General features: G+C 42.6%; 1 protein-coding gene across 1 annotated transcript in view; it reads right to left on the reverse strand.

Annotated features, from left to right (window-relative positions):
* Nucleotides 1-12,762, reverse strand: part of POU2F3 (POU class 2 homeobox 3) — a 76,388-nt gene that overhangs the window by 11,789 nt on the left and 51,837 nt on the right. Inside the window, exons 4-7 of the mRNA XM_006915647.3 lie at nt 6,515-6,658; nt 5,196-5,298; nt 2,909-2,991; nt 396-578 (exon numbers count right to left, since the gene is read on the reverse strand). Of these exons, the coding sequence (XP_006915709.1) occupies nt 396-578; nt 2,909-2,991; nt 5,196-5,298; nt 6,515-6,658 (513 nt within the window). The remainder of the gene's footprint in view (nt 1-395; nt 579-2,908; nt 2,992-5,195; nt 5,299-6,514; nt 6,659-12,762) is intronic.

Consider the following 12,762-nt stretch of genomic DNA (forward strand, 5'->3'; position numbering starts at 1 on the left):
GAAATAGGCTCCTTCACTTCTTGGTCAACATCCCCACCATCCTAGCACTAATTATGTGCCCAGCGAATCTTCGAAACCCACTTATCACCTTGGATCCTTTCTAGTTTTTTTTTTGTTTGTTTTTCCCTTTAAGATGGAGAATTATTTTATTTCTCTCTGTAGACTCTGAGTGGGCCATGCCCATGTGCCTGGACCCTTGTCTGCCTCTTGTTTTTCTCCCCTCCACCTGCAATGTTCTCAGTTTAAAAAATGGCAACTGTGCCCTATTCTCAAGGAATACAATGGGCTTGCCTGAAACACACAGAGATTCAAATTGCTCTTGAATCCTACACTCAGGAAGCCCAGTTTCCACTCACTCAACCCAATTTCTTCCATCTCTTCCCACAAAACCAAACCTGTGTGAAGCCCAGCTTAATGCGCCTCTGCTTGAAGGTCTTGGCAAACTTCTCGAGCTCCTCCAGGTCACTGGGCTCATCAGCCCCTCCAGAGCTGGGTAGGTGCTTGGGCACTGAGAGATGCTGGGACACTTCCAGGTGGGGTTCTAAAGAGGATCCTGGCAGCCCGGGGCGCCCAATTGCCTAAGAGGGAACATAAGCCAAGCAGATATACAAGGAGCAGATCAAATGGCATTTTCTAATATTTCATACTAATAGGCACACTTAGAAGATGACAGATCCCTGGCTACATTGGATTCCTATTTTTTTTCTCATGGCATAGAAGTAGAAATTGGAGTTTCTATGAAGGGATAGTAAATACCTAGAATAGCCAGGGTAGAAACAGTAGAAGTGTGAAAAAGGGAGATGGCTTTTCTAGATTTTAGTCTATGACTCATTGTTTGATTCTAAGCAGGTATCCTCTTCCTTTCAGTTTTCCACCATAAAAGGAGCTAGCAGAGTTGTTTACAAAGAATCCAAAAACAAGTTTCAGGATAAGGTAAAAGGTTGTTTGCTTAGCTTGTTTTTTCTTTTTCCACAAAGCAAAGTTATTGAAGTGTTTAACAGGCATTACCTGAAGATAACAGAGGACATCTAAGACTCATTATATTAATAGAATTTTCATAAAATATCAAACTCTTGTGACTGCCATTTTACTTTCTAAATGTTTTTCTTTCATAAGTGGTTTTGTTGTTTGTTTGTTTGTTTATTTAAATCAAAGGCATTCCAGTGCTATCTAAATGCACCTTGATTTCATTTGTGGTTGTCAGGAGACACTGTTTTTTTAGTTTATGTTCACAGAAAAATGGACTCTTAAACCTAGAATCCATGTTGTTCCCATTTGGAGTCAGGAATGAATTGAACTCGTGAAGACATCTATCATTTCACAAAGAAGGAAATGAACCCAGGCCTACTGGTCCAAGTATTATGTCCAGTGCAGGGGCCATTGCCCATGTGGATAATGAGTCCACCCTCTTCTCCATCTTTCCTAGTTACTCTTTTCTTAGACTAGGGGTAACTTTATACCTTCTCTCTTCCAAGATATTTAGATTTACCAGTGAGATAGGTATCCTTATGATAAGGAAGGTAAAACACACACACACACACACACACACACACACACACACACACACAAGTTAAAGACTCTTTTCTCCAGTGAAGAGTCTTTTAGAACAGAGTGATTTGAAACTACTATGGATTCAATCCTGTTTTGCAGGGAAGGTGTGGCGTAGACCAGACCCTTAGGACAAAGCCTCAGTTCTCTTTGAGGCTTCTTTTTCATTAATTCATTTGTTTTTTCACCTGGCAAATACTTATTGAGTTCTTTGCTAGACCTTTTCCCTCCCCCATTTCCTAGCCAATCAGATGCCAAATTGTATTGATTTAACTTCCCCAAACATCCCCCCATTCACTCCCTCCTCTCTATTCTTATTGCCATAACTCTAAGCCAGTCCCTCATTACCACTGTCCAGGATGATATTAATAACTTTCTAAACAGTCTCTCTGCTTCTGGCCTCTCCTGGCTCTCATATTATAAGATGTAAGAATTGATCTTGAGGAAAGCCATCCAGAGGAAGTGGAAGAGCTTGACTCTGGTGTCACCATTTCTATTAACCACTAGATGGCATCCTCCTTCCAGATGTCTTCAGTGGACTCTAAGCCTCTAAAACCTCTTAGTGATCCATGGAGATCTTAGCACAGAGAAGGGACATTAAGATCTCTGCAATCATTCCCAACTCTTCTGAACATCCATTTCTGCAGAGCCATCTAATGTAGATGTGTAGGTTATTTATTGTGCAGATAGGGGAGGAATGGCAGCTACAATATAGTCCCTGCTACCCTTGCCAAGCCATACATCCTGATATGAGGCCGCATCTAGCCAGAGTAAGAGGTGTCTTTTTTCTAATTAGCAAACAGGTGCTGTGTAGACCCCTAGCAGCTCTGCAAATAGCCCCTCTTGCAGACCTCAGTCCTCTTTACCTACACAATGTGCCTACTTCAGGAGGCAATCTAGAAGAGCGGGTCTTAAGTGATGCCCAGAAGTGAGAGCCACTGGCTTTTTAGTCTCTGAACATCAGGCCTATGAGACTCTGGTCTCTCCTGGGAGCTTGGGAGTACCCAGGCAGGGATGGCAGTCACCTTGGCATCCCTGAAAAGTTAGCTGACCTCTGGTTCTGAGATGAGTGGTGCCAGATCCTGATCAGAGCTAGAGTGGAGTACCTGCATTATACAGCAGGATAGCCCAGGAGCTGAGATCACTGGGTTCTTATTCTGGCTCCACCAGTGATATTGAGTTGATCATTTCCCCTGGCTGTGGCTTTAATTTCCTTATGTGCCAACAGGGCTAATCTCCTGCTATTCCCTCTTCTCAGTGGGGTAAGAGCACCAACAAAGGGGTGGGGGAAAACCAATGAGCTTAACTCTGTCAACAGTAGAGACATTCCTAGAGGAAACAGAAAGAATGTGGTTGTTACCTGGGATGTCAGGCCAGGTCCAGTCTGTGGGAGGAGGAGAGAGCTTTGTTGCTGTGGAAAGGGGAGGAGATTTGGCTGCAGACCTGGTTAAAGGGAGGGGGGAGGGGACAAAGGAACAAATGGATAAAATCCACACCATCTGGAAGTCATGCTCCACAACTTGGAACCATGATAACTGTCTCTACTCCCTGCTACCTAATTAGGTCCCTCAACCACTTCAAGTGGTGTGGAGAGGCCCCTATGGGCACTGCCAGGAATTGCCACACACGGGTGGAGGCGAATCAGACACAGGGATAAACAGATGTAAACAGTAGTCCCCAAACCAGTCCTTCTGCTTGTCTGCCTGCCTGGGATGATGCAAAGGCTGAAGAGGGTCAAGACGATCTGCTCTGGGGACTGATAACCAGGGCTGGAGAAACCCAGGAGGGAAAGATATGACTACTAAGAATTGAAGCTGAAGCTGAGGATTTCTGTTTTGCCCGCAGAAGGACCTGGGACAGCTACAAAGGCCTAGCCAAATCTTTAAGGATATCAGAACAAGTAGACAGGGCTATATAGCTCCAAAGGACAGTGGACAATTGGCCAGAGGCTCTTGGCAGGACATTTTACACTTGGGAGGAAGGAATAAGAGAGAAGGAAAGACCAGGGGCTAAGCCTCTAGAAACTCTATCTGGTGGTATGGACTATACCCACTTATTGCTCTGCCTAAGGACCACTTTTTCCTTTGCTCTCCGGGAACACTGTCCATGAAGAGCTCTTCCTGGCTAGTGGCTGTGACAGTGGCCTCCCTCTAAGATGGGCCACGACCAGGTCTTCTCACTCTTACTGTGGGGAGGTGCCATCAAACTACCAAGTCAGATGATTGGGTAGGTTACCCCAACCACTCAGCATAGAGCAGAACCTTGGGATCTCTGTTGTCCTTAAGCTATTTTGGGGTCACTGATGTATAGCATCTGTTGATACTGACCTTTATGCTTCTCAGTCTAAAAAAGTCAGGACTTAATTTTTTCTTATTAAAATAAATGGGCAAGAACACTGAACTGGGAGCCCAGAGGCCTGAGTACTAGTCATAATTTAACATTTACATTGTTTTGAAGTCTAGAAAATATTTTCACATACATTATTTCAAATAACCCTCAATAACTTTGTGAAGTAGAATTTTACTATTTTTTCATTTTAATGGAGGAGGAAATAAAATCTCAGAGAGGTTAAAGTAAGTTTCCCAAGGGCATACAGTTAGTAAGTTTTACCAATGAGTCTTGATGACTCCAATTTTTAAACTGGTTTTGTTTATTTATGTTTGTTTTTTGCCCTGCATCATATGTTGGCCTTATTGGTTATATGCCTGGGCCAATTTTATATCACTATCTTCCAAAAAGAAACTGAATTAAGTGTTCTCTTCCCTTTCTTATTCCAGAATTATGCCAACTTTAGCCAAAATAAATACTTAATGTTTCAAATACGTTCTGATTCATCATCATAGTAATACTCTAAGATGACATGGAAACTAAGAATAGGAACTGTAATTTAGGTAGGTGCTAAGGAAGGAAGGCACAGTTCTATCTTGTTTGGATTCTAGAGCTTATACTTCCTCTATCAGTTTTGGACCTACTTGATGAAAGAAAATAGGAGAGGGAGAGGCAGTACTGTGGATGGCAAAGACTTGTGTTTCAGACAGCTCGTTCTGTAATTTTCTAGTAGGTCACTAGAGGCATATGGTTACTTACCCTACAAGGTTGTTTTGAAAAATAAATCAGAAAAATCACTCAGCAGTGCTCCTGGCGTATCATGCTCAAGAAATGTTTGCTATTGTTAGAAATATTCTAACCCCTTTACTCTGGCCAGCCAAAACAAAAAAACAAAAAACAAAAACCTGAAAACCCTCTCTACAGCCTGTAGGTGGCACTACTGCTCTACCCAAATAGAATCACAGTTAAGCTTCCAGAGGAACTTCTGAGGAATTGGGTCATGGCTTTATTGTATTTCTCAAGGAGCACCTCCTTCCTTGTACCGCCCCAGCTCCATGCCATCTTTGCACCTTCAATCTCAACTGGCTATAAAATGGAGGAAGATTTCATGAGGGGAATTGAGGGGCGAGCGGAAAAGGAGACTCAGCCTGGAAGGGCAATGATAGGATCCCTTCCTTAGGCCTTGACGTGAAAAAGTTGGTCTTAATACTAGAAGGCCAAGCCACTTGCTCACCTCCCACATTTGGGCTCCCTCACTCAGTAAGTAGCAGCAGCACTCTACTGGACTTGGCCTATGTGGAAAACCCCAGGGTTCTTACCTTGCTGCCCAGGCTGAGTCTGAGATAGCAGGAACTGGGATACAGATTGTAGGTGGCCGGGAACCAGTACGAGCTGCTGGAGTGGATGGAGGGAAGTCATATCCTACATGTGGGGAAATATATACATCACAGAGTTTACAAGCTGGGGATGCCAGCTCCATATGTCTGCTGTCCATCTGTCCCATGCATCTCCAAACTGAGAGTTTGCAGGCAGTAACCTTGCCTTATGCCTCTGTGTATCCCAGGTCTGGCACATAGTAGTTACTCCATTAATGTTGGTATTACTACAGCTCAGCCAAGCAGTGCCTTGCAACCTATTGTCACTTAAACCTTGCCTTGTTATTTAACTTTTGTGTCTCCCAGCTAACTATAAATGCCTTGAGGACACAGACTAAGTATTACCCATCTCTCAGATGCTTACCCTAGAAATGACATGTAGTCTCGATTATCCAATTTTTTTTTTTTTTAAATCTCATACCACTTCATTTTGCTAAAAGCTATGTCTTGGCCATTTTCTGTACCTGAACCTTACCTGGACGAAGGTGGCAAGTTATTAGTTCTTAATAAAACAAGTTTGCTTAAATAGAAAGTCCATTTCCCCTGAGTTCTTCCCACCAGCTCAGGAAATGGAAATACTGATCCTAATACTTGGGGGATCTGGGAGTCCTCTGTGATCTACACCTCCAGGCCTCTGTGCCCTCACAGGGCTGAGGTTAGCTCTGTGCACAAATAAAAAGGACTTGGTAAATTCTTGCTGAATAATGAAGTAAATGAATGAATGCACATTGTAGTCTTAAATATGATTGGAGAAAGGGTAGCTCTTTCTTCCTTAGGTGATCCATACCAAGAAAGAGACTTACCACATGAACACCCTCTCAGACATTTGTGATTACTGTTTCAGGATGCCTCTTTCTTCCCTGGACCAGCACTCCATTCTAGTTTAGCTTTGATATAAAATCTTAGGGGTGAGGGAGTGGGCCCACTGGGGACAGAAACATTCTTTATAACTATAGTAGTAGCTGTTATTATAGGGTTCCCCTGAATGTGGCTGGCAGGCAACAACCTTATAGCTGTTAAGTCTGTCATTTTGGCAAGATTGCCTCCTTTTACTATCAGAGAGCTAGAGACCTCCCTTTTCACATAACCAGCCAAGTTTCACCTTGAAGAAGATTATTTTGTATCCCCATCACCACCCCAGGCCTTCAGTCTCTTTTTCACATTCCCTGTAGGGTGTTCTTTAGACCAATATAGATTCACTGAGTGCCAAGTCTAGAGGTCAAGCATTTTGCAGAAGGCTTGAATTAAACTCACTGGCCCACTGAGAATGTCAGGGCTTCCTGACATGGGCTGGCATTTACCCCAGACATTTGGTTTCCGGACATCATGGCAGATCCTTGACTCAGATGGCATGGCCTAGGTGCGAGGGTCTGCTGCAGGGAGTCACTGAGATCCTCGGTTTTAATCTGTAAGTGGAGGCAGGAGGAAAGTGTCAGTTCTGGGCTTCCTCAGGCCAACAGAAATGGAAATCTGGAGAATATCAAAGCAGGATATAAGTGATAAGCCTGGAGAGTAAAGAGCTAGCTCAGAGTCTACTGGGTTGCAGCTTGATTTTCCTGCCTGTGTGTGCCCTTCAAGCCAGGGCAACTGGCTTGAAGTCAGGGCAGGAGACAAAGGTGAGTGGCCCCCCAGAGTACCAATCTGCAAGATGGGGACTCCACTTAGATCCCTCATTCCCAACACTATTATAAGAGCTGTGCTGCTACATGATACAGTTTATGCTCTTTCTCACTGAAATGAGAAAAAATAAAGATATTGTAGTGCCTTGAAAATTTTATTTTAAATCGGAGATTTTTTTTCCCTTGAGATGATGGTGATACTAAATGTTATTTTAAAAACTCTCCACCTCACAAAGTATGAAATTAGCAATGCTTTATCAATCCCCCCCATATTTTGGTTTTCATTTTCCTGGTCCACAAAATCCCAAAATCTGGGAACCACTGATCTGAAGGACCTGTTTTCCCTCTATCCCCCTTGTTTTTCGCATCTCCCTGTCCTCTACCTGCTAAGCTGCCTTTGCAGCTAGCCCTCTGTGGCTTTGGTGATTGTTTCTGTCTCTCTCTCTACATGTGGGGACATGTCTCCCTCACAATAACTGCTACAGTTATAGCGTGAGGGGCTTGTGGTGGTGTCCAAACTTTCTCTAGCCTCTACCACTCTTCAATGATAGCACCAACCACCCATTCATGGATTCCAGGTGTCCAAGAGCAGGGCAGGAAGCACTCCCTTTCCACCCTGAGAACTACTCTCTTGCAGCTTGTCGGGAAGTCCATAAAATATGGGAAGGTGAATAGGATCTGGACCACACCTTATAAAAGACATTGGGGAGACCCTCTGATGGAAACTCTTGGCCATAGAGATCCTGACTTAAACCACTTTCTTGGTCTCTACTGGGCATGTCATTAACATCCTGGAATTAGTTAATGTTCAGACTAACAGCTATAGTTGTGCTTAATTCTTGTCGAAAAATGGTGCTTTGGATTACTAGAGAAAAAAATTCCCTTTGGTTGGAGAGTTAGGATGATGCTATGGAGTGGCAATAGAGGCTGCGGAGTAAGCTAATGACCTAAATATGGTGCCTTGCAGATAGCTGGATCCAAATTCATATTAATCAAATAAAAGATATAAATAGAACCCATCTTTCCAGAGTTTCCAGGAAGATAGTAATGAAAATATTGAAGAGGGAGCTAGACTTTGTTTCTAGTCCTAACTCTGACTCTAATTTACAATGTAACATGGAGTAATCATTCAACCTCTATGAGACTCAATTTCCCCATCTGTTATATGATTGTATATGATTTTTTTTCTGTTTCAATCCTAAAATGAATTTCCAATTCCATAGTGTATTTGGCAGACTGAGTTAGTCCAGGTTGCTGCAGTGTTCTTAGATAAAGCAGATCCAAATAGTACCAAGGAGCCCTGGTTACACAGAAATGGGTAAGAGGATGCTTCTTCCTGGGACTATTTTTACAAACCATTCCTCTCTTTTCCTCTCATCTAAGAAGACTATTCTGGAGCCTTGAAAGCACAGAGGAGGAAGGGAGAGTAAGTAGCACAATGGGTACAGAGAGTGAGGCTCTCTAAAAATTCAAAAAGCATGGCTGCCCATGCATGATATCCAGCACAACCCAATCCCTGCCCCCCAGCACTCCTCAGCTCCTCCCATCCACTCCTGGCATCGCTGTCTAAGAAGTTCTGTTGTCCTCATTCTTCCCTCAGAAATTGGAGTTCTCACAGCCTAAATTATGGGGACACATTTGTTGGCAGGTTTTTAAAAACTGGAATTAGATGATAAACTACTTATTTAAAACTACCACCAATGACTTTAAGGTTGTCTCTGAAAGGAGATTTTTCTTAAGCAAAGCCATTTTGGCCAGCCTCCCCTTCCCAAATCTACCTTCTTTATCACTCATTCAAGAAAGGGGATAGGTGAGGCAGGATGGAGGATGGGGGTGGGGGTGGGGGACAGAGAGAGAATATGGAAAACTAGAACTGAAACCATGCTGGTGGAACCACCTCAGGCAGTTTGGCCCAGCTCCCACTGGGAGGCAAGTGGCAGGGTTCCTTTGTAGACTCATTATGCCCAATGCAGAGATAAGGAGGTGTAGCTATGACAGAGCTTGAAAACATGTGCTTTGCCTCCAACCTGAGCATACTATCTGTTAGAATCAGTGCCAGGTCTTCCTGCAACACTTAATTTCAGAAACCAGAGCTATCATAAAAGAAAACTCACCCTTTCATCTGCTTCCTGGATCAATTGTCCTTCAAACTGTTTTAGGGGCACTGTTCACCTTCTAGTTCTGGAAATGAAGTGCCTTATAGCACAAAGTTTCTTTGGGTATTAGTCTGTGGCATTCTGACAATTTTGTGTGTTATTCTAAGTATTTGTTAACTTTTTTTACTCTTTCAATTTTCATAATTCATTACCCATTGGGTGTGTGCTGCTGACAGCAACCCCCAAAGAAGACAATCCTAAACAAGTCAAAGTGAAAGACAGTAAAGAAGACTTCTTTTTATAAGACAAGTTCTAAAATCTCCACTTTGGTCAGGAGGTCTCAGAAAGAGCATAGCTGAAATAAAATACATCATCAACTCTTATTGCCCCTAGCACACTTCTTCAACAATTTTCTGAGATTTCAGGGGCTCAGAAACTAAGAAATTCAGAAATAAAGTCCTACCCAAATTTTAAAAAAAAATCCCTTTTACAGCTGTCCAATGGAAAAGATTGGAGCCTTTCCAGGTAACTGGGTGTTGGCTGTGGATCTGGAAGATGAGATAGACTTCTATTGGATCCCTCTGACTTTTAATGTGAGAACCGGAGGCAAATTGGATGAAAACTCAATTTCCCCTGTACTTGTGAAAACTCAACCAAACCCACAGCTTGCCTGGAATTGTGAAGATTGTCTCCAGGGTCCCTTTGGCAGTTCTTCTCACGCAAGTGAAATATTTCTCCAGACTCTACTTAGAATGGACTATTCCTGGGGACATGAGCCACAAGAGAGAGCTCTGCCCTGTTACAGCCATTGATTATCTTATCCATATATTAGACAAGGTTTGTTAGCTTAGGATCTCCTCCACCTACTGCACTGTGCAAAAGGTATTACACTGAGTTTGGGCAGTGACCAGAAAGTAAAAAGTATCATGAATGATTATCTTTTTTAAACCCAATGAACTCCCTGACATCACCTGCTTTAGAAAGCAGTAGCCTCATTCTGGAAGGAGAGAGCCCCTTCTGAGGAGCTGGAAGCCTCTTACTTGGCTTCATCTCCCAGCCAGGAGGTGTGGGGACAAGTGTTTACCTTCCCATCTCACAGAGGCTCAGAGAGCTTTGCAAATGGGTAAAAAGTTACATAACAAAACACTGGCAAAACTCTGACAAGGAATGGTCTTTTAATACTCCTGTGGTGCTCTTTCTGCAAAACAATACCACAAACATCTCAGAGATAGAAGTGAGGATAGATGGTGATGGAGAAGACAGTGTTCTGGCCCAGACATACACTTGGACCTCCTTATTAACCATTTGTTTTTGGGCCATGCAATGGGGCATGGGGGCACTAGAGTGCTCATCCTTAGCCCCCTTCCTATGACATTTTCATATGGCCCTCTCTGGAGGAAAAACAGCCCAACACTAATGAATATATCACTGGTGATGAAAATGATCAAAGCTGTTGTCCCAGTTGCATAACTCGTTTGTGGAAAATGTTTCATAAACATTTCACAAGAAGGAGGATTTCAAAGTGTGAACATCTCTCAACCTGCCTTCAATTACAGGCAAGGTTTTTTTTTTTTCTTTCTTTCTTTCCCCCTACTACATTTTTATCTAGCAGTGAGGAAGAGTTTCTGTTTTGTAACTGATCTATAAAAGGTTTGCAAACATGTTGCTCATGAAAATATCCTAAAAATATATTGCAAGTGGTGGAATAGGGAGGCAGGAAACTCATCTCAGGTAAATAAGGCTGAGAGTCCACCAAGAAATATTGGCTGTGTTTTCATTTGGAGGACTCTCCTCTCTCTGTAGCTCTTGGCTGTTTCCTTTTACTAAGGTTCCTGTCTCTTTAGATGCCTCTAGTAGTGCCTGGGGAGATGGCCTCATCCAGTCCCTGGTCTCTAGTCAGACTTGTAACAGACCAGTTTAGACATATCTTTGCCCATGACACTGGGATCTTCTCCATGACACTGCCAAACTTCTAGACAAAGGAGTGTTAGAAGACAGGAGACATGGGGCCCTTTAATAAACTAATGGCTCCTTAGGAGGCTGGGGCCACTTGGAGTTGCTACTTCCTGAAAAGAAATTTTCCAAAAAAGGCATCCTTGTTTTTCTTGTTTGCACCTCCTCTGCAATTGCAACAAGCTTATCAGTCATGTTATTTAATGCTTTGGCTTCAGTTTTTAGGACATGGCATTGTTAGTGCTAACACATGTGTGAAAAAAACCATTATTTAAGCCCATAAAAGTTTTCTTCCCCCATTGTGATATAAGTCCATGAATTCAAGTTTAGAAACTCTGAGGAAAAGGTTATGCCCTGATTAAGGATGCATCCTCACAAATATTTCATGGTGCCCAGGACTTGAACAACTTTAACCACTACATTGCATTATAGATATCCTGAAATTACAGCAGCATTTCCCCACAGTTGGGAGCTAGATTAATGAGAGTTCTCTTTTTTTGATTCTGATCCCCTTTGAATCAGAGTCTTCTGATTCTCCTGGTAGCCCACTTAGTAAACAAGAGCAGAGAGCTACTACTGCCTATAGGGGAGTACCACATATAACTGCTGATTTGCCCACACAGAGGGCTGTCCTGCCATCAAATAAGTGAAATGGCAGGAAGTCAGGGGTACAGTGGGGGGAAGAAATGCTGAGCATGGTCTGTGAAACAAACTCTGAAAACTGTTTTTGAGCCCAGTAGCTATTCTTGGGAAGTATCTAGAGTGTGAATGCAGTTTGTCATCACACTCAGTTCTTATGCATACACCTGGGCTGCCTATCATTGAAGGACTTTGCTGTCCTTTTCAGGGCAGGGGATGATTAAAAAGAAAAAAGAAAAAAAAAAAGACACCCAGAAAACAAGCACAAAGCTGAGAATCACTAGAAGACCTGATTTGGGGTTTTATCCCTGCTTCTAACTAGCTGTATGATCTAATATTAAGTTACTTTACTAATTTCTGTAGGCCTAGATTATTCCTCCACATTAGGAGGGAAACAGAGTAGATGAAAACTACTAGAGAAATTTCTAATGTATAAAAGAGGGAGTGGGAATAGACTTGTGAACATGTAAGTAGGCTAATTGTATCACTCGACTCATTTTACAGATGAAAAAAATGAGGCTTGGAGATGTTGGGAAATTTGCTTTAAGTTACATAGTTCTATGTAACTATTTGTACATAGTTCTACATAAATCTCTCACTGCATTTGATGGACTCATAGAATCCTAGAGTCCTCGAGGTAGCTTAGTATATAGCGTGCCAGGTGCATGGCAGACATTCATCAAGTGTTGATTCCCTTCCTTCCCCATTAGAACTAGAAGGAAATGTAGGTGTCACCTAGTTCAAATTGTTAATTTTACAGCTATGACTCCTGATGACCAGAGAGGGTAAATAACTTGCTCAGAACAACACAACCAGATGTGGAGCCAAGCAAGGTCTAGAGAACAAGCCAGGGCTGATTAGGACAGGTCTTCTAACTCACTACCCAGTATTCAGTCCATTCCATTGAGCTGTGGCCTGGCTCTACATTCTATTTCCATCATTCTGATGTCGTTACCTACTTGGGTCTCTGTAATAACTCAGTAGTAACCCTAATTTCATTGCTCTAATGAGATTTAATCTTAGTTGAAAGAAAAGTCTCCGCTTAGAGTTCTCAATTACTACACAGGGTAAAGTTTAGATACAGACGAAACACACATCTACTTGATATGATAACATAATGTACCTGACCTGGGAACCAGCCCTGTGTATTTCCTTGACTCTCATATGTACGCATTAACTCCAGGGGTTTGATATTTGCTCTTT

This window comes from Pteropus alecto, unplaced genomic scaffold (genome assembly GCF_000325575.1).
Source record: "Pteropus alecto unplaced genomic scaffold, ASM32557v1 scaffold786, whole genome shotgun sequence".
NCBI classification, from domain to species: Eukaryota; Metazoa; Chordata; class Mammalia; order Chiroptera; family Pteropodidae; genus Pteropus; species Pteropus alecto.